Consider the following 23,523-nt stretch of genomic DNA (forward strand, 5'->3'; position numbering starts at 1 on the left):
TGATGAAGTATGAGAAAAATGGAGAGACAAAAAAAAACATAATGGTTAGATGCTTAAAATATAAAAAAATAATATTTTTAATATAAAAAATAATATTATAATATAATCGGATCGGGACGGGATTCCCATCGGGAGAAAAAAAAATTTCCTGATCCCTTTCCCGATAGTGATCGGGACGGGAAAAATCCCGAACTTTCGGGTTGGGAAAATGTCGGGTCGGGATATTTTCGGGTCGGAAATGGGATGGGATTCGGGAAGGGTCGGGATTTTCAGGATCTTTTCCAATCCTAGTTCATTGTTTCTCTCATCAGCTCCAATTAGTTCTTGTTACTGTTGCCCATGATAATTTTACTGTGAGTGAATTTTTTTGGTATATAACCATGATTGTGATATATCTGGAGCATCTTGTAAGAGGAGAGATCAACTTAGAAAGATTCAACATGATAAGATAATTGCTGAATTGGAAAGTGGAGAAATTACTAGTGGAAAAGGAAAAAAATTAAGAAACTAGTTTAGCAAGACCTGGAGATACTCGTTGGGGATCACACTACTTAACATTACTTCGTTTATGCTCTATGCGGTCTTCAGTGATAGAAGTGTTAGGAAATGTACATGATGATGCCTCTTATTTTGCGAATAAAGGTGTTGCCGCATGTTTAATTGAGAAGATGGAGAGTTATCAATTTGTTTTTGTGTTACATTTGATGAAGTATATATTGAGAATTACAAATGAGTTATCACTTTCCCTACAACAAGGGGATCAAAATATTGTTCAAGTCATGTCCTTGGTTAGAAGTATGAAATGTCGACTACAAGACTTCAGGAAAGATGGATGATAGATAATTTTGGAACAAGTTAATACATTTTGTGAATTGAATATGATTCCAATATTTGATATGGAGGACAACATGCTAACTCGTGGTCATGGCAGTCGTAGAGGGCAACTCATCACCAATTTTCATCATTATCGTGTGGAGATTTTTTATCAGGTATTATTTCTAAAAATATTTTTTTTGTTAAAGAGATTTCATTGATTATTAATGTTATCATTGTTGCAAATTTGAATGGTAGGTTGTTGATTTAATTATACAAGAGGTGAATAATCATTTTTCATAAGTTAGTACGGAATTGCTTGGTTGCATATCATGTCTTCATCCAAGAAATTCTTTCTCTCAAATTGATGTCCACAAACTCATCCATCTTGCTGATTTTTATCCCGAGGACTTCTGTGGTACTGATTATTTATTTTTGGAACAACAACTATGAGTTACTTTTATAATTTGCGGGATGATCCTTACTTTTTTTCAATTGATGACTTAGGAATTCTTGCTCAGAAATTGGTTGAGACTGAAAAACATTTGGTGTTCCCATTGTTTATCGTATGATAGAGTTGGTATTAGTTTTACTAGTTGCAACTACTTTGGTTGAACGAGTTTTTTCTGCAATGAAGACTGTGAAGATTGATTTACGCAATAGAATAGGAGATGAATGGATGAATGACAGTCTAGTTGTATATATTGAAAAGGATATTTTTTTCTATAATTGAAAATGAGCAAATATTACAACATTTTCAATGAATGCAGTCTCGTAGAATCCAATTATCTCCTTTTGTACCGACTCGTCGGTCGTCGTAGACTTCTGTGCCAACCCAGAAATGAAGCTCACCTATGGAAGAAAGGTAGACTACTCTTTCCTAAACTTCTAGTTTTTTTTTCTTACAAGTTAGATCAAATGTTCTCAATGTTAATTTATCAGGTTATGGAGATTCGGTCGAGTATTAAGTAGGACAAGGGAAAGGCTCTTAGGTTCTAGTCTCTTGGACTCTTGGTAAACTCTAACAATATCATTTCAATCACTTTTTATAAGTATTAGTATTACAGTCTATTATATGGTTTAAATGAGAATCCTAAATATTCAACAAGATCAATTGGTTGCGATTAACTTAATAGGCTAATAGCTTTTGCATGGAGAGTGTTTCATGTTGTTAGTCATCAAGTGGGTTGCAAAATGAGATGTACAACTATTTCTTATTGCTTCTGTATTGGCAGAAATATTTGCTATTAAAGTGTTCTTTGTTCATCGTTGATTCCTCAAAATTCTGAACCTCTTTTTTTTTGCTATGTTCTACACTATTTGTCATGAGAATTTCATGCATATTATGATTTATGTGAGTGACGTTCATGTTTATTTGGCTGCAGTTTCTGCAGCAACGTATATTATGCAAGAGTTAGAGCCTTGGAGGGATCAGCACACTGGAAATGAATAGGCTAGAGCTTAACTTCTTTGTCAGTTAGATTTCAGACTTCATGTGTATAGTTTCTGTAACATCGTATATTATGCAAGAGTTGATGTAAAACTTTAATTATTAAATATTTTTATTTAGTCGCACAAAAAAATATCTATGCAATTCAGCCCCCCTGAATTTTTTTCCTGGTTCTGCCCCTGACGTCTACGCCACATTAAAAGTTAAAAACATCACGCCTCTTTCCACTATCAAAAAACCTCTAAACAACCCCTTCATGGGTCCCACACTTTTCATTATATATAATTTTCATTTCTCCTTCATATTTTATAGTATACACCATTAAAATTTTATAAAATTTAAATTTATAAATTGCTAACATGAAATAACATTAATAATTAAAAAAATACATAAATATTATAGTGCATCAAATAAAAAGACATAAATTATAATAATATATAAAAACAAACATAAACTCATCTCCACCAAGTCATGTCTCTGTTTAATTTTTTTCACCATTTTCTCATGTAAATAAAGTTGCCCTGGTGTCATCTCACTGGTATTCTTCATAAGAATTTCATAATCCTTATGAAAAATCTCGGCTTCCCGTAAAGTCATTTTTTTGTATTTCATATTCTTTAATATTTTACCATTCTTTGCCTATGTTATGTTCCATTGTGTCACCCTCTCTGGCTTTAGATTCATCCTTCCTCTTCGCTACCTTTTGCCCTATCAGACGAATGCCGACTTCAGAGTCATCTAAATCAATACTTGTATATGGATTTGATGTTGTAGTATTTTTCTTTAATTCAGATGTCCTTGCCTTCTTGTTAGAGTAATGAGCAACTGATTGTGGAGTATATTTCTCATATTCTTTGAGAACCCTCCACGCATGTATAAACTTAAAATCCTTGTTATTGTTGTTGGCTTTTCACATATTCAGTGCATTCTCCAACACATTATCGTCACTCCAATCGTTTTGTCGATGAATATAAAAATTATTATAAGTTGCAGAAAACTCATTTACCATTGGTGCAAATCTATAATAATGTGATTTCAGCCGCTGATAACTTCTCGTCATAGATCCAGTGGGGCGATGTTTGTTGTAGTAATCGGCTACACGTTTCAAAAAAGCTTGATCCTTCTGGTCATTACCAATGATTGCATCAGTGCTTATAGTTGCCCATGAGTTCGCAAGGACCGCATCTTCATCGAGAGATCAAAATCTTCATTTCGATTCATTTTTCTCTAGCTCAACTTCACGCTCTTCTTGTGATGATTGTGGTGCAACTGAGTTGCTAGAATAGATGATGATGTTAGAGATTCTTTGTCGCTGATAGATGGATCAATTGTTGCCCTTCTTGATTTATTCGAAAGTATGACAGGCGGTTGAGTAGGAGAAAATACATAAGGATAAGACATCCCAAGTTGACTACCCATTGCTGACCAATATTGGGATTGATACATACCAAATGGAGTTGCGGCGGCGTTACTTGGATTCCACGTCTGCAAAAAATTTTGAGAACTTTGGGAATTTGGGAAACTTGGAGAATATTGTGGAACATATGAAATATTTTGAAAATTTAGAGGATATTGTGTGTGAGAGAAAATATGAGAATATTGGATATTTGGAGGAATGCGAGTATTTTGAGAAGATGTATTTCCTTCCGTATTTGAAGAATTCAAAAGATTCGTAAAAGAAGTATTGAAATTTTCATCCATCTTGAATACAAATAGGGAATGGAAGGAAGAAATGAGTTGAGAGCAAAGATAGCAATGGGATGAATGAAATAGATCTCATATTTATAGATTTTTTATATATTAAAAAAAATAAATTATAATCGTTGAACAATGGCTAAAAATTAGCCGTTGTTCAACGACATACAACAACTAAAACATTAGCCGTTGTTCTATTTTTATTTTTTTACAATTATTAAAAAAATAATAAAAAGTCGAAGAAGCGGCTCCGTAACCACGGAGACGCTTCTTCGATTAAAGGGAAAAACCTCCCTCCACTATGGGAGGGAGGTTTTTCCCTGCTGCCAACTCCCACTGTGGATGCTCTAAGAGCATCCATAGTAGTTAGAGCCCATTGAGAGCTCCTTCGTTGTCATGTCTGCGCTATATCAAAAGTTAAAAACCTCACACCTCTTTCCACTATCAAAAAACCTCTCAACAACTCCTTCATGGGTCCCACACTTTTCATTATATAATTCTCATTTCTTCTTCATATTTTACATTATACACCATTAATTTTTATAGAATTTAAATTTATAAATTACAAACATGAAATAACATTAATAATTAAAAAAAATACATAAATATTACAGTGCATTAAATAAAAAGATATAAATTATAATAATATATAAAAATAAACGTAAACTCATCTACATCAGGTCATGTCTCTGTTTAATTTTTTCCACCATTTTTCATGTAAATAAAGTTATCTTGGTGTCATCTCACTGATATCTTTCATACGAATTTCATAATCCTTATGAAAGATCTCAGCTTCCCGTAAAGCCATTTTTTGTATTTCATATTCTTTAATATCTTGTCATTCTTTGTGGATGTTATGTTCCATTGTGTCACCCTCTCTGGCTTTAGATTTGTCCTTCCTCTTCACTGTCTTTTGCCCTATCGGACGAATGCGAACTTCAGAGTCATCTAAATCAACACTTGTATCTGGATTTGATGTTGAAGTGTTCCCTCCTGATTCGAATGTCCTTGCCTTCTTGTTAGAGTAATGAGCAATTGATTGTGGAGTATATTTCTTATATTCTTTGAGAACCCTCTACACATGCATATACTTAAAATCTTTGTTATTGTTGTTGGCTTTTCACATATTTAGTGCATTCTCCAAAACATTCTCGACACTCTAACCGCTTTGTCGATGAGTATAAAAATTATTATAAGTTGAAGAAAATTCATTTACCATCAGTACAAACCTATAATAATGTGATTTCAGCTGCAGATAACTTCTCGTCATAGATCTAGTGGGGCGATGTTTGTTGTAGTAATCAGCTATATGTTTCCAAAAAGCTTGATCCTTCTGGTCATTAACAATGATTGCATCAGTGCTTATAGTTGCCCATGACTTCACAAGGGCCGTATCTTCATCGAGAGACCAAAATCTTTGTTTCGATTCATTTTCCTCCAGCTCAACTTCACGCTCTTCTTGTGATGAGTGTGGTGACAACTGAGTTGCTAGAACAGATGATGGTGTTAGTGTTAGAGTGTATACTAAAAGCCTAGCTTTTGTATAAACATTTATTTTAGAAATAAGAATCACATTGGTCAAAAACCTACATTTATATGCTAAGTGTAGTTGTTCAATTAATTTATATTGTAGATAACATGGTGTGTGGTGTCACACACAGAAGATGATGTTATCAATTCCTTATAAATTATAAACAGTAGCTCACGACTAAGATGAAAGGAAACAAACCATTGGAATAGTCGTAGTATAATTAGGTATTAGTTTATCTTGACTAATAAATTACACTAGTACACTCTGAGTGTATTGAGTAGGACCATTTTTGATAAGTTCTTTTTATACTGACTTAATAAAAGAACGAGACCTTAATTATTATGGAAGTGTGTGCTCTTAATCCTAATATAATAACAAGCACATATGTTTAGTATGTTTAGTATTTATTTCTTTAACTTATCAAAGGGTGAGATTTAGCTCGATAAATCAATAGGCCCGATAAGTTGGGAAATGATATTACTTATAGTGTGTGTTGTTGATTATAAAAGAAAATTGTGTCCTAGTTATCTAGGATGAGAATGCCCCCAAGAGGAGCTCATAAGGATTGTCATGTTAAACCTTGCAGGTGGACTTAAGTCCGACATGACAATGAGGTTGAGTGGTACTACTCTTGGAGCTAGATATTAATTAAGTGAGTTGTCAGTAACTTACTTAATTAGTGGACATTCGTTATCTTAAACACAGGGAGACTTACACACTCATGATAAGCAGGAGCCCATAATGTAATTTGGAATTGGTGCGGTAGTGCAATAATAACTCTCTAGTGGAATAAGTTATTATTGATGAACTTGAGTTGTGTGTTCGGGGCGAACACGGGATACTCAAGCTCATCGGAAGGCCAAAATCAATTTCTCCTCTAGGTCCCTGTCGTAGCCTCATTAATGCCTCTAATCTACTCATGAAAAGCCCTTCTTTGTGTCCAAGAAGGGGTCGGCCCAAGGCTTGGTGACCAAGCCAAGGGCCGACCACTTCCTTCTCAAAGGGGGCCGGCCAAAGTAAGTTTAAAGGGTGTCGACCATAATTTCTCAAATAAGGAGGGGTGTTTTGAATTATTTAAAATCTTCTCTTTGTAGAAAACTATAAGTTTTAAAAGAGAAATTTTAAAATGAAAAACTTTCCTTATTTGAATTAGGCCACATGGTTTAATAGAGAGTTTTAAAAGTTTTAAAAATTTTCTTTTTTAACCATCCTCATGGTTTTAGAAAAAAAAAAGAGAAGTTTTTAAAATTAAATTTTCTATTTTTGTAACCATGTTTAAAAAGAAAATTTTTAGAAGAGAAGTTTTAAATTTTAAAACATGGTTTTAATTTTTTTAAACTTTCCTTTTTTAACATCAACTTTAGGAAATTAAAAGAGAGCTTGTAAAATTTTACAAAGATTATTTTTTCCTTCCTTATAGGGGCCGACCACCCTTGCTTGGTGCCCAAACAAGGGGCCGGCCAAATCATCAAATCAATAAATCAATGATTTGTTGATTGATTCAATCAAGAGGAAAGAAAAGAAAAAATAAAAGGGGAAAAGGAAAAACAAGAGGAAGATTTTAATTTTTGTAAAAAGTCTTTCCCTATTTGCCTTGAGCAAGTATTATAAAAGAAGGGGAGGAGAGGCCTCATGAGCTATCTATGTTATTTTCTCTCTTCTCTCTAATCTTCTTCAAAGGGTCGGCTCTTGCTTCTCTTCATGCTAGGGCCGGCCACCTCTTGTGGTTGCTTGGTGTGGCCAGATACAAAGAGAAGGAGAAGAAGAGGAGAAGTAGGGTATGCATCTATTCCTATTCCATTGATTATGCTCTCCCTTGTGGTCGGATCTCTCCCCTTCCCTTTCCCTTTGCTCTCTTTTACTCCTTGGTGGTGGTGGTGGCCGAAACTTAGAGAAGGAGGAGAAGCTTTTTGGGTGGTGTTCATCTTGGAGGATCGTCGCCCACACGACGTCCAAGACAAGGCGAGGAATACGGCAGAAGATCTCGAAGTTATTGTCATACAAAGAAAAGGTATAACTAGTAATTTTCTTCCGCATCATGCTAGTTATTTTTCTTTGTAAGAATTCCAAACACAAGAGGCAATAGATTCTAGTTTTTCGGATTTGTAATTCGAGTTTGTGTTTTCTTTTATTTTTCGAATTTGTGATTTGATTGTTCCTTTTGGTTAAACCTAGAGTTATATAAGGAAATTAAATATTAGCTTTCCTTAAAAGGCTTTGTCTAGGAAGTGGTGGTTGCTCCCATATCCAAGAAGGCCTAGTGCCTCGCCATGTTTAACCTGGAAGCTAATTTTGGAAATTAATATTTAATTAAATTTATAATATAAGTTGATTTGGATCAATAGTGTTAAGTTCCGCTTGCGATCCAAATCTAAACTATTAAGAACATATAAGTTAAATTTGGAATCAATAATGTTAAGTTTCATTTGCGATTCCTAATTTAACTTCTAAAGAACACAATAGGTTATTTATGAAAGGTTCGACACTTGTACAAAATTTTTGTACAGTGGAACCGGTACGATCTTCCTAGGACTAACCAATAGTTAGAGATTCTTTGTTACTGATAGATGGATCAATAGTTGCCCTTCTTGATTCATTCGAAAGTATGACAGGTGGTTGAGTAGGAGAAAATATATAAGGATAAGGCATCCCAAGTTGGCCACCCATTGTTGACCAATCTCGGGATGTATACATACAAAATGGAGTTGCGGCGGCGTTACTTGGATTCCACGTCTGAAAATTTTTTTGAGAACTTTAGGAATTTGGGAAATTTGGAGAATATTGTGGAACATATGAAATATTTTGAAAATTTGGAGAATATTGTGTGTGAGAGAAAATATGAGAATATTGGATATTTGGAGGAATGCGAGTATTTTGAGAAGATGTATTTCCTTCTGTATTTGAAGAATTCAAAAGATTCATAAAGGAAGTATTGAGATTTTCATCCATCTCGAATACAAATAGGGAATGAAAAGAAGAAATGAGTTGAGAGCAAAGATAGCAATGGAATGAATGAAATAGATCTTATATTTATAGATTTTTTATATATTAAAAAATTAAATTATTATGGCTGAACAACGGCTAAAAATTAGACGTTGTTCAACGACATACAACGACTAAAACATTAGTTGTTGTTCTATTTTTATTTTTTACGATTATTAAAAAAAATAATATATATATTAAAAAAAGTCGAAGAAGTGGCTTCGTAACCACGAAGCCACTTCTTCAATTAAAGGGAAAAACCTCCCTCCACTATGGGAGGGAGGTTTTTCCCTACTGCCAAGAGCACCTTTGTTGCCACGTCTGTGCCACATCAAAAGTTAAAAATCTCACATCTCTTTTCATTATCAAAAAACCGCTCAACAACTCCTTCATGAGTCCCACACTTTTCATTATATATAATTCTCATTTCTCCTTCATATTTTACATTATACACCATTAATTTTTTATAAAATTTAAATTTATAAATTGCTAACATGAAATAACATTAATAATAAAAAAATACATAAATATTACAGTGCATCAAATAAAAAGACATAAATTATAATAATATATAAAAATAAACGTAAACTCATCTACACTAGGCCATGTCTCTGCTTAATTTTTTCCACCATTTTTTTATGTAAATAAAGTTGTCTTGGTGTCATCTTACTAATATCCTTCATAAAAATTTCATAATCCTTATGAAAGATCTCGACTTCCCGTAAAGCCATTTTTTGTATTTCATATTCTTTATATCTTATCATTCTTTGTCGATGCTATGTTCCATTGTATCGTCCTCTCTGCTTTAGATTTGCCCTTCCTCTTCGCTGCCTTTTGTCCTATCGAACGAATGCAGACTTCAGAGTCATCTAAATCAACACTTATATCTGGATTTGATGTTGAAGTGTTTCCCCCTTATTCGAATGTCCTTGCCTTCTTGTTAGAGTAATGAGCAACTGATTGTGGAGTATATTTTTCATATTCTTTGAGAACCCTCCACACAAGTATATACTTAAAATCCTTATTATTGTTGTTGGCTTTTTACATATTCAATGTATTCTCCAACACATTCTCGTCACTCCAACCACTTTGCTGATGAATATAAAAATTATTATAAGTTGTAAAAAATTCATTTACCATCAGTGCAAACCTATAATAACGTGATTTCAACCGCTGATAACTTCTCGTCATAGATCTAGTGGGGCGATGCTTGTTGTAGTAATCAGCTATACGTTTCCAAAAAGCTTGATCCTTCTGGTCATTACCAATGATTGCATCGGTGCTTATAGTTGCCCATGACTTAGCAAGAACCGCATCTTCATCGAGAGACCAAAATCTTCGTTTCAATTCATTTTTCTCCAGCTCAACTTCATGCTCTTCTTGTAATGATTGTGGTGGCAACTAAGTTGCTGGAACGGATGATGGTGTTAGAGATTCTTTATCATCGATAGATGAATCAATAGTTGCCCTTCTTGATTCATTCAAAAGTATGACAAGTGGTTGAGTAGGAGAAAATACGTAAGGATAAGACATTCCAAGTTGGCTACCCATTGCTGACCAATCTTGAGATGGATACATACCAAATAGAGCTGCGGTGACGTTACTTGGATTCCACCTCTGCAAAAAATTTTGAGAACTTTGGGAATTTGGAAAATTTAAAGAATATTGTGGAACATATGAAATATTTTGAAAATTTGGAGGATATTATGTGTGAGAAAATATGAGGATATTGGATATTTGAAGGAATGCGAGTATTTTGAGAAGATGTATTTCCTTCCGTATTTGAAGAATTCAAAAGATTCGTAAAGGAAGAATTGAGATTTTCATCCATCTCGAATATAAATAGGGAATGAAAGGAAGAAATGAGTTGAAAGTAAAAATAGCAATGGAATGAATGAAATAGATATCATATTTATAGATTTTTTTTATATATTAAAAATTTAAATTATAGCCGTTGAACAACGACTAAAAATTAACCGTTGTTCAACGACATACAACGACTAAAACATTAGTCGTTGTTCTGTTTTTATTTTTTTTACGATTATTAAAAAAAATAATATAAAAATAAAAAATAAAAAGTCGAAGAAGCGGCTCTGTAACCACAGAGCCGCTTCTTCAATTAAAGGGAAAAACCTCCCTCCACTATGGGAGGGAGGTTTTTCCCTGCTGCCAGCTCACAATGGGAGTTCTGAAAGAGCTCCCACTGTGGATGCTCTAAGAGCATCCACAGTGGTTAGAGCCCACTGAGAGCTCCTACGTTGCCACGTCTGCGCCACATCAAAAGTTAAAAACCTCACACCTCTTCCACTATCAAAAAATCTCTCAACAACTCCTTCACGTGTCACACACTTTTCATTATATATAATTCTCATTTCTCCTTCATAGTTTACATTATACACTATTAAATTTTTATAAAATTTAAATTTATAAATTGCTAACATGAAATAACATTAATAATTAAAAAAATACATAAATATTACAGTGCATCAAATAAAAAGACATAAATTATAATAATATATAAAAAATAAACATAAACTCATCTACACCAGGTTATATCTCTGTTTAATTTTTTCACCATTTTTTCATGTAAATAAAGTTGTCCTGGTGTCATCTCACTGATATCCTTCATAAGAATTTCATAATCCTTATGAAAGATCTCGGCTTCCCGTAAAGCCATTTTTTCTATTTGATATTCTTTAATATCTTGTCATTCTTTGTCGATGCTATGTTCCATTGTGTTACCCTCTATGACTTTAGATTTTTCCTTCCTCTTCGTTGCCTTTTGCCCTATCGGACGAATGCGGACTTCAGAGTCATCTAAATCAACACTTGTATCTGGATTTGATGTTGTAGTATTTTTCCTTAATTCAGATGTCCTTGCCTTCTTGTTAGAGTAATGAGCAACTGATTGTGGAGTATATTTCTCATATTCTTTGAGAACCCTCATATATACTTAAAATCCTTATTATTGTTGTTGACTTTTTACATATTCAATGCATTCTCCAACACATTCTCGTCACTCCAACCACTTTGCCGATGAATATAAAAATTATTATAAGTTGCAGAAAATTCATTTACCATCGGTACAAATCTATAATAATGTGATTTCAGCCGCTAATAACTTCTCATCATAGATCCAGTGGAGTGATGTTTATTGTAGTAATCAGCTATGCATTTCAAAAAAGCTTGATCCTTCTAGTCATTACCAATGATTGCATCAGTGCTTATAGTTGCCCATGACTTCGCAAGGACCACATCTTCATTGAGAGACCAAAATCTTCGTTTCAATTCATTTTCCTCCAGCTCAACTTCATGCTCTTCTTGTGATGAGAATGGTGATAACTGAGTTGCTGGAGCAGATGATGGTGTTAGAGATTCTTTGTCACTGATAGATGGATCAATAGTTGTCCTTCTTGATTCATTCGAAAGTATGGCAGGTGGTTGAGTAGGAGAAAATACGTAAGGATAAGATATCCCAAGTTGGCTACCTATTGCTAACCAATCTTGGGATAGATACATACAAAATGGAGTTGCGGCGACGTTACTTGGATTCCACGTCTGCAAAATTTTTTGAGAACTTTTGTAATTTGGGAAATTTGGAGAATATTGTAGAACATATGAAATATTTTGAAAATTTGGAGGATATTGTGTGTGAGAGAAAATATGAGAATATTGGATATTTGGAGGAATGCGAGTATTTTGAGAAGATGTATTTCCTTCCGTATTTGAAGAATTCAAAAGATTCGTAAAGGAAGTATTAAGATTTTTATCCATCTCGAATACAAATAGGGAATGAAAGGAAGAAATGAGTTAAGAGCAAAGATAGCAATGCAATGAATGAAATAAATCTCATATTTATAGATTTTTTTATATATATTAAAAAGTTAAATTATTATCGTTGAACAACGGCTAAAAATTAGTCGTTGTTCAACGACATACAACGGCTAAAACATTAGCCGTTGTTCTATTTTTATTTTTTTCCGATTATTAAAATATATTATATATATAAAAATAAAAAATCGAAGAAGCGACTCTGTAACCATGGAGCCGCTTCTTCAATTAAAGGGAAAATACCTCCCCCACTATGGGAGGGAGGTTTTTCCCTGCTGCCTGCTCACAGTGGGAGCTCTGGTTCAGAGCTCCCACTGTGGATGCTTTAAGAGCATCCATAGTGGTTAGAGCCCATTGAGAGCTATTTCGTTGTCACGTCTGCGTCACATCAAAAGTTAAAAACCTCACGCCTCTTTCCACTATCAAAAAACCTCTCAACAACTCCTTCATGGGTCCCACACTTTTCATTATATATAATTCTTATTTCTCCTTCATATTTTACATTATACACCATTAAATTTTTATAAAATTTAAATTTATAAATTGATAACATGAAACAACATTAATAATTTAAAAAAAATACATAAATATTACAGTGCATCAAATAAAAAGATAGAAATTATAATAATATATAAAAATAAACATAAACTCATCTAGCCATGTCTCTGTTTAATTTTTTTCACCATTTTCTCATATAAATAAAGTTGTCCTGGTGTCATCTTACTAGTATCCTTCATAAGAATTTCATAATCCTTATGAAAGATCTCGGCTTCGGGTAAAGCCGTTTTTTGTATTTCATATTCTTTAATATCTTATCATTTTTTGTCGATGCTATGTTCCATTGTGTCGCCCTCTCTGGCTTTAGATTTGTCCTTCCTCTTCGCTGCCTTTTGCCCTATCGGACGAATGCGGACTTCAAAGTCATCTAAATCAACACTTGTATCTGGATTTGATGTTGTAGTGTTTCCCCCCGATTCGGATGTCCTTGCCTTCTTGTTAGAGTAATGATCAACTGATTGTGGAGTATATTTTTCATATTCTTTGAGAACTCTCCACATATGCATATACTTAAAATTCTTGTTATTGTTGTTAGCTTTTCACATATTCAGTGCATTCTCTAACACATTCTTATCACTCCAACCGCTTTGTCGATGAGTATAAAAATTATTATAAGTTACAGAAAATTCATTTACCATCAGTGCAAACGTATAATAATGTGATTTCAACCGCTGATAACTTCTCGTCATAGATCTAGTGGGACGATGTTTGTTGTAGTAATCAACTATACGTTTCCAAAAAGGTTCATCCTTGTGGTCATTAACAATGATTGCATCAGTACTTATAGTTGCCCATGACTTCGCAAGGACCACATCTTCATCGAGAGACCAAAATCTTCATGTCAATTCATTTTCCTCCAGCTCAACTTCACACTCTTCTTGTGATGAGTGTGGTGGCAACTGAGTTGCTAGAACAGATGATTATGTTAGAGATTCTTTGTCGCTGATAGATGGATCAAGTGTTGCCCTTCTTGATTCATTCGAAAGTATGACATGTGGTTGAGTAGGAGAAAATACGTAAGGATAAGGCATCCCAAGTTGGCTACCTATTGCTGACCAATCTTGGGATGGATACATACAAAATGGAACTGCAGCGACGTTACTTGGATTCTACGTCTGTAAAAATTTTTGAGAACTTTGGGAATTTGGGAAATTTAGTGAATATTGTAGAACATATGAAATATTTTAAAAATTTGGAGGATATTGCGTGTGAGAGAAAATATGAGGATATTGGATTTTTGAAGGAATGCGAGTATTTTGAGAAGATGTATTTCCTTCCGTATTTGAAGAATTCAAAAGATTCATTAAGTATTTAGATTTTCATCCATCTCGAATACAAATAGGGAATGAAAGGAAGAAATGAGTTGAGAGCAAAAATAGCAATGGAATGAATGAAATAGATCTCATATTTATAGATTTTTTTATATATTAAAAAAATTAAATTATAACCGTTGAAGAAAGACTAAAAATTAGCCGTTGTTCAACATCATACAACGATTAAAACATTAGTCGTTGTTCTATTTTTTTTTTTTTTACGATTATTAAAAAAATAATATAAAAAAATAAAAAATCGAAGAAGCGACTCTGTAACCACAGAGCCATTGCTGCCAGCTCACAGTGGAAGCGCTGAAAGATACTCTAAGGGTATTTGCAATGATGGATTTACAAAACCCAAGAAGTTAAGTTTTGTAAATCCAACTACATTGCACGTCTCCTAAAAATTAAGGATTCAAGAAGCCAGCATCCAAAATTGGATGCTGACTTCATAGTTCATAGTGCGTTTAAGAATAAAAAAATTAATGGACATGATTCCCATTGTTAGTTGTTAAGCATATACTTATTTTTATTATTTTTTTTATTTTACAAAAAAAACTTAATGAAATGAACAAAGTTCATTTGGTAAAAATGGAGTTAATTATTATATATTAATTATTAAATTAATAATTTATTAAAAATATTAAATAAAACTAATATATATTATTAATAAATTAATTAAGATGTATATTATAAATATATACTTATGATAATATATAAATAAATATTAAATAAGATAGTAAATAGAAAATATAGGTAATGATGTGGTGGGTCAAATATAAAATTATTTGTTAGATTTATGATGATAGGAAGAGGTTTATAAAAGTTACAGATTTTTTATTTTTTTTAATGTCACAGTGATGTGGTATAATAAATTTTATTATAAAATTGGATTTATAAGTTTAGAATCGTGGTAACTATGGATCCGAGACGTGGTCCCCTCAAAGCCTATACGGACCTGTGCCGAGCTAGCATCCAACACGGCCTGTGGCGAGTCATGTCGATGCACGACATGTAAATGGTTTGACTCGGCCTATTTCGTTTCTGGCCCATTCAACCCGTTTTACCTCTACACACGCCTATCTGCAATACTCATCACAGGCCGTTCTCAGTTACACGACGAAGTCGTCAACTAGGAAGTCGCCAGGTTCCGCCTCCACCGTAGGGTTTTACATTTCTTAAATCTTAATCCCTGCTTGGTTTCGCTTGGTCTCTGCCATGGGGTACGTACAAGAGGCCAGAGAAAGCCGCGTCAAGAAGAAGGTGGAAGAAGGTATCTTCCTCTCTCCTGCTTCCTGTCGTATCCCCGATTCTTAATCTGCTTTCTCTATGCTCACTTCGCGAATCTTGATTCTGCATTATTTTCTCTGATATTTATGTATTTTTCTGTTCTCGTGTTTCCGGTGTTGCGATTTTTGGGAGATGATCAGTCACCCTACTATATCTTATAAATATGTCGGGTGTTGGAATTGTTGGAACCTTGTCATGCCTAATTAACATACAAGATAAGTATATAAACTTGCTGACCAAAATTAAATATGATCATTACCATGATTACCGAGAAAACAAAGTGCAACATTTTGGGAAGAATGATTAAGTGATATTGTACACTTAATTAACAAATTGGTTAAGTGGTAAACGATAATAAACTTTGAATTGGTTCAATCAGAACCACTTTGAATGAAGTAGTTTAGGCTACGGGCTTGTACAAGGCATCGAGTCCAAGGACGAGGTGTTGAGATCTGGTCCGGCGCTGGTTGCAAGATCCCTCTTTTTGCCTCTTGGGAGTCACCTTCTACAAATGAAAGTGGTTGAACTGGTAGAGGCAGAAAAACAGTGGCTGTGAAGATGTGGTTTAGCTTGCAGGTCATTTTGTTTCAATAGTGAGACTATTTCTTCTGTTTTGGACTTGACCAGGAAGTCTCTCCACATTATGAGAGTATTCCCAGTTTAAGGTTAAATTCCTCTCAACAATACCGTCATATAGATTTGAACCTCCAGCCTTTGGTTGGAAACTCTATTTATCTAGTTCGCTTACCATTAGAACAAATAACTGGTGTTTACATTAGGATCTTTAACATCGAAATAATTTTCCACATTTTCATCCTTTCCTTGCAACATAATGGTATGACTATAGGCATGGTTAAGCCATGTTAACTTCCATGGTTGTTACCATTTTGTTGTTTACTAATTAAAGAATTCCAGCTTTACGCAGCAAAATGAAGCAAAAGGCACTGAAGGAGTGTGATCATCTGTGTGCAAAGTATGCTGAATGTGCTGCCGGAAGAACTTTTTCTATAGTTTGGCACTGTAGGAAAGCAGCTAAAGAGTTGAATGAATGCCTTCATCAATAGTAAGTTCATGGTTTTCTAGTTGTATCATCCAAGTCTAGTCCTCATCTTTCCAAGTTCAATATTAACACCCAAACTAATTTACCTAAAGTGAGAATGATATAAACCCTTTTATTTGACTTTCTTTTATTTTTTAATGGGGCTTAAATCATGTTTATTCTTGTATGTTAATAACTTTCATACTTAAGTCAGGAAATGGTGTTAGCTGTACTGTTGCCTCCCTCTTCTTTTCTCTTATAGATACCAATCAATCGGGATAGTTTGAGCATTCAAATTTCAAATGCTCAAAAATCTATGGCACATAACAACTACACAAAATCCACGCATAACTTCATTAATAACGTTATTGAAAATATATCCATGCATATAAAATTCTTAATCAAAATAAGTCCCTGTTCACCCATCTTTCCTTGATCAAATTTTTTTTCTTACAAAAATCAATTTCATCTTCTCAATCCTAAAATCTTATTCTTAATTCAAACTATTAACGTATAAAGTTTCAAATTAATGTTTTGGTTGAAATTACTAAAATTGCATTGGTTCAACATGAAAATATTTAGTGATATATCTATGAATTTCAAGTTTTTAAAATTTGTTAGGCGCTAGACGGGCGCCAGACCAGCGCCTAGGCTTAGGCAGGGACTAGACACCGCTAAGCGGATTCCACAGTATCCACATAAATTACATAATATATCACATACTATAACTCCAAGACAATAACATCAAATTTAAAATAAATTCAAAATTACACAACTAATAAAATATTAAATTTGAAATGAGTTCAAACTTTAGAATTACACAACTAATAAAATATCATATTTATTTTACTTCGTTCCCATCATTTTCAACAACTTGTTCTTCATCAGACAAACTCAATATCATCATTGTGATCCTCCTCCTTTTCTTCGGATGCAAAATCATCCTCGTGAAGTTCTCGCATTCTAGAGCTTCTTTGGGTTGTAGATTATCATTTGCTCCACTTGCTTCATCAACCATTTGTCATGTGAGCCCGGAACCTAGTTCAACTTCATCATCTTCCCCGCTATCCACGATCCAACCTTGTGACATTCCTTTCTTTTTTTTTTTTTTCTTTTTTTGTTTGTTCAACAATCTAACATTAAATTGGGCAAATACTAGCTATTTTTTTTTCTTTGTATGAATCTTAAGAAAAAAAGAGAAAGTAAATATTATAGTTAGTACCATGAGTATAAACTTTAAAACAAATTAAAGACTTTACCCCTTCAATTGCACTCCAATTTTTTTTACACCCAGATGAACTTGTAGTTAATGAAAGTGTCCTCAATGCCACTCTTGGCCAGTTGGGTGTGTGAGCACCATATGTACTCCACTATGCACGTGGATCAAATGTATTATCATTCTTTTCACATGCTTTTGCTGCTAATGTTTTGCTAAATAACTTATATTTTGCAAATTTCTTGTTAATAATTGTATCTTGTACATCTAACTGCATGCAAAATTTCCATGGATTAAAAAATCCTCGTCGCAACCTCCTCATGAAGAGCAACAGAACTATTATTATAGTAAAAATAGGGATTTAACAAAAAAGACAGTAGTATATAATGTTGTATCAAGTCTATCCTTCATTTTTGACTCAATAATCACTATGATAGGCTGATAATTTGATTCCACGTCGTTCAAAGTCATCTTAATATCTTCTTTAGCTTGAAGAAGCTCCCCATATAAAAACTTCATGGATGATTTTTTATCTCCATCTACCAATCGAAGACCTTTTACTAAAGGAGCAAATATTTTCAAATACAATGTCACATCATTCCAAAAATTCATGCTCATCATAGTAGAGTAAGTCAATTTTCCTTTGTTCGTTTTTGACCATTTACATGTCTCCCACAAATCACTTGTAAACATGACCCTTAAACTAGATTTTTTTGCAATCAAACTTTGCAATGTGAGGAGCTCTTGGTTGAACTATGTCTCTCTTCTTCATGAAACTTCTTATCAATAACAAAGTCTTATGGTGAACATAAATAAAAATAGTAAAAGACTTGGCTTGTTCAATAACCTTTTTATATCATGGAAGCTTGTCAATACTTTCAAGCATGAGATTAACAGTGTCATTTGTACATGAACTCCAAAAGATCGTAGATCGCTTTTCTCTCATCAATTTAGCTACAGCCATATTGTTGGTGACATTGTCTATTACAATCTAAACAATATTCTGAGTTCTTACTTGTTCAATATACTTGTCAACATACTCAAAAATAAGTTCAGCTGTATGTGCCTCGTCTGAATATTCCTTAGACTCTAAAAATGTATTACCCTCCTTGCAATTAATACACAAATTTAATATGCTTCTTCTTTTTCTATCACTCCATGCATCTGTCATGATCGACCACCCATTCTTTACCCATTCTTCTTCATGTTTCTTCAACTTTGGCTTTTAACAGTGACTCCCTAAGTTGATATTGAGTTGGAGGCTTGAATCTTAGTCCAAATTGACCTACTACCTCCATTAGTTGCTTAAAGCTATCATTGTCAACAACATTGAATAGGATTCCATTTTCATAAACCCATCTCCCAATATATTGTTGAACTTGTTGAGTTCTCTCTTTGAAAAGAGCCTCATTTATATATTTTTGGTGCACTTACTCCCGCTTGAACCTACATTTGTTGGAGCAATTACTAATGCATATCTATCGGGCCAAGTAGAAGAGGTTTTGTAATTCCATCTATCCCTTCAATTTCAGGACCTTCTTCTTCATTTTGAGAAATAGCCACTTCTGCTCTACCACTTTATTCTTCCATTATTTTGTTCTTCTTTCTATTCCTCCCTTCTAAAATAGCCTGTCTTCTTGAGATGCTTTTTGATAATCAGATACATTTCAGGTATATTTTCAATGTGCTCTTTGATCCTATACACTCCTCCCGATATCATTTTATCACACAACTTACATTTAATTTTATCGAGGTTTTTAGAATCAATCAACATCCCAAACTCCCATTCGATGTCATTTGACATTCTCCTAAGAATCCCGGATGCGGGTTGAGTGACAGATGTTGTGCCATTGTGATAATCTGAAAAGTAATTGAAGATAAATTTAGAAACATTGGAATCATCAACAAGTCTAAGGAAAAAAATTATATATAAAATATAATTATACTGTATAAAATAACATTAACAAGTCTGAGAATAATCGAATATATTTTTAATATATCTTAATCTAATTAATAAAATTTATTAGATATTTATTTAAAAAATTAAATTTTAAAAATATTTTTATATATTTATATCTGATTTATATAAATTAATAATATTTATTGGAATTTTTAAAATTTAAAATATATTTTTTATATATTTAAATCTGATTTATATAAATTAATAATATTTATTAGAATTTTTAAAATTTTAAATATAATTTTTTAAATTTTAAATATAATTTTTTAAATTTTAATATAATTTTTATATTTCTAAATCTGTTTTATATAAATTAATAATATTTATCAGAATTTTTTGAATTTTAAATATGTTTTATATATATTTAAATCTGATTTATATAAATTAATAATATTTCTTAGAAGTTTTTGAATTTTAAATATGTTTTATATATATTTAAATCTGATTTATATAAATTAATAATATTTATTAGAATTTTTAAAATTTTAAATATGTTTATATATATTTAAATCTGTTTTATATAAATTAATAATATTTATTAATAAATAAATAAATTTTAAATTTATTTTTTTATATATTTAATTGGGATAATTTAATTAGACTTTATGAAAGTCTATTATTGAAACTATCCCAGTTGGGAGTTGTTTGATTTAATTAAATCCTAAAAATATTTATGCACAGTATAGGAACTCGCGACAACACCATCGAACATGTCGTGGGAGGCCTTCGGTGCAGTTGGAAGCGATGTGGGACGCTTCTGGCGAAGTTCAACGGTGCTGGAAAAGTCGCGGGACACGTTCGACACCGTTGGAAGCATTGTGAGAGGCCGCTAGACGCGTTCGGCAACACATCCGGCAGCTGTGGACTCTTCCGACGGCTGCAGACGTGTCTCGCAACGCATCTAACGCCGATGAGGAGTAGACGAAAAAAAATAAATAACAAAAACAAAAAAAACTTACCAGAATCGACGAAGCCGTGGCGATGAGACGATGAGAGCAAACGGAGAGGCAAATGCAAACAAACAGGTAATTTAGGGATTTTAAATTTAATGATTTATTGGTCGGACAAACAGGTTTTTTTTTTTAAAATTAAAACCCCAAAATCATCGACGCCGAGGGCCGCCTAGGTCACCTGCCTTGTAGGTTTCCAGCGTGGGTGGCGGACTCGTAACACCTAGGCGGCCGCCTATGGCAAGTTTTAGAAATGAATTTATATCTTCTTAGTACTTTTTAACTTATTTGTCATGGTGATTGATGCTTTGGCTAGTTTTTCAGGATCAATTTTGTAATTATTAGGTATAATACATTAGTTAATAATGATCCTGTAAAACTGAAGAAAAAACAGCTTCTAGCAATAAAGGTCCATGCCAGAAGTCTCTTTGATGTTTATCTTAGGAAATGAAAAATGATAAGTTTTCCTTATGTATGGCATCCAAAAAGAATGTTGGGATTGCTAACTCATCGTTTAGATACACAAAGCAACATAATCATCATCAAGTGGTGTATCTCTACTCCAATAGCAATATTGTTCTAGATGGTTATCAATGAAGATCCAAATAGGATATGCACTTTTTAGAGAATTACATAAATTATATACTTTCATTTAGTATTTCACACTCAATTCTTTTGATCCTTTATACTCAATTAAATCCTGTTATATGATTGAATTGATTGCTATGAGTTCATATTTAGTAATTCCTGAATTATTTCTTTTATATTGTGGGTCAGGAAAAAAATTAATAATCCTCTCTTAAATACCCTGTTTTAGTATTTTAATTGAAAAGCCAAATCATGGTACTAGTTCATTCTCTTATTCTTAATCATATTGCATTCGGATGATTATTCTATTTCTTCTCTTTTTCAATAATCGAAATATAAAATAGGGTATTGGATTATACTCATGGTCTTGATCATACTATACCGGGATGATGATTCTATTTTTTCACTTATTCGCTAAGAAATGAGAATTTCCTTGGATAATAGGAATATAAAATTCCAATGACCATTAGATATGGTTTGTTTTGGTCTTGTTGAAACATTACTCTAGCCAAATAAACATCGTTGGTTTATGTGAATTGTTATTTTTCATGTACTTTGCATTGCATGATTTGACATATGAAAATAACAAATTTCCAAATATATTAATCTATATTTTCAGAAATGCATTAATTACCTTTTCTATTTGGAAGATTAAAATAGATGTATCAATTAGTATATTTTTTTTTGTTATTGTAGCTTTTGTTTATCAATGTAAATACCCTTTTTTTCTAATACCTTGATGTTAGCCATTTATTTGTCTGCATAGCACTTTCTCGCAGTTTTGCTTCCACAAACGACTTGTGTGCATATGTATATCATCTGCATATTCTCTTTGAATTTTGTTTTTGCTTAATGTGAATTCCAAACTAACCTGTAACCTAATCTTTAGTTATCCTCTTTTTTGCTTTATTAGAGTTTGTGCAAGGGATAACTTCCACTAGTATTGTTTGAGAAACTATACTAAATTATTAGTCTATGACAGCACCAATGACACAATCCTGGAAGAAATGAAGAAAAGCTACGTCCTCGAACAAGAAAGCAAAGTCCAAAATAAGATCTAAGCATATTTCTGCATTCATCCAAGGGAATTCTCAGAGGATAATTGAGGTTCAATTTGTGTCATGCTGTTTTTGCTGGCTAATTTGGTGATGTACGGAAGAATTGCATTGATGCAGAACTATCTGCTGATTTGCACCTACAATGTTGAAAATGAAAATTTGCTTTCAACATCCTCTTGCTGATTCTTTCCTCAGCAAAATATTTTAATAAGTTTGTATTTTACAGACATTTTCTGACCTTCGATAAAGTTCAGCTCCAAGATACATTCATGCTGAAGGCCTAAAAATTTCGAAGTATGTTGTCTGACTTTTGAGATGACCAGGTAATACTATTTCTTTCTTTTTGGTTTTGTCCCAGTAATTAAGCATACCATGATACAGTTCTTTCACTTACGTATACTTGGATCACATCACATTCGATATCAATTTTTACTCCATTCAATTCTTCAAGAATTAAATATTTCGAGTGGCAGATTAGATGGACCCATAGATTTAATAGGCCTCGCAAATTAGATGATGAAATAGACTCGGCATGATAGGGAAGCCAAGTTGGGAGTGTTGTGCCGGCAAGGTGAACTGCACTTGCCTAAGCTGAACGAGCTAATCAAACCAGTTGAATTGAGTTGGTTGAATAGGTCGAATGGACAAGGTAGATTGAATATACCTTTATTTTGTTTTTTGTTTTTGGTCATTGGTTCATGTCGGCCTCGCCTTCTTTGAACTTGGAATCAAACAATTGGGATGAAACGAAAGCAAACAAATGCCAAAGGTCACAGTGCCATGAAAAGGATCTGTGATCTAATTTGTCGGCATTAATTGATGGAAATGTCATAGAATAATTATACTGATGGGGAATCTGCTGATATATCCGGACAGCATGTTTAGGGTTCCTAGTAATTATTCTACCGATTAGTTTGCTGATGGAACGAATGCAGGATCAGTAACTGCCTCTCAACCTTTTGTTTGATTTCTTTCCCTCCCCAACCAAAACTCTTACTCTTTTTTTTTTTGAGTCAATTCCTAATTATGGCGGACTGTGGATTATTTTTTTTCGGTTAGATGACAATCCTGGGACGTTAGCTATAAAGTGACGTGTTGTTCGTACCTCTAAAATTATTCTGATGATTGATGAAAAATTTTTATGGGTTCAGATCGGTTACCTTTAGGATTAATCAATTAGAAGAGTTGAAACAAATAGAAGATATCTCGTGTCTCTTGTTTAGGAATGTTGTTCAATTAAGGTTAAATA

At 33.1% G+C, this 23,523-nt stretch overlaps 1 protein-coding gene across 1 annotated transcript; it reads left to right on the plus strand.

The window, feature by feature from the left end:
- The first annotated feature begins 15,239 nt into the window (after positions 1-15,239).
- Positions 15,240-22,624, plus strand: LOC121967527 (uncharacterized protein DDB_G0275933-like). The gene is made up of 3 exons (XM_042517819.1): positions 15,240-15,446; positions 16,379-16,526; positions 22,199-22,624. Exons 1-3 carry the CDS (start codon positions 15,392-15,394, stop codon positions 22,275-22,277), a joined length of 282 nt encoding a protein of 93 aa, XP_042373753.1. The 5' UTR covers positions 15,240-15,391; the 3' UTR covers positions 22,278-22,624.
- Positions 22,625-23,523: the final 899 nt, after the last annotated feature.

The sequence above is a fragment of the Zingiber officinale genome, chromosome 3B, assembly GCF_018446385.1.
Source record: "Zingiber officinale cultivar Zhangliang chromosome 3B, Zo_v1.1, whole genome shotgun sequence".
Lineage (NCBI taxonomy): Eukaryota > Viridiplantae > Streptophyta > Magnoliopsida > Zingiberales > Zingiberaceae > Zingiber > Zingiber officinale.

Bases quoted from the DNA above. Each gene is read 5' to 3' on its own strand.
- LOC121967527 (XM_042517819.1), top strand. From the start codon at position 15,392: ATGGGGTACGTACAAGAGGCCAGAGAAAGCCGCGTCAAGAAGAAGGTG. The intron at 15,447-16,378 runs GTATCTTCCTCT...AAAGAATTCCAG, and splicing joins CAAGAAGAAGGTGGAAGAAG to CTTTACGCAGCAAAATGAAG. The intron at 16,527-22,198 runs GTAAGTTCATGG...AGTCTATGACAG, and splicing joins AATGAATGCCTTCATCAATA to CACCAATGACACAATCCTGG.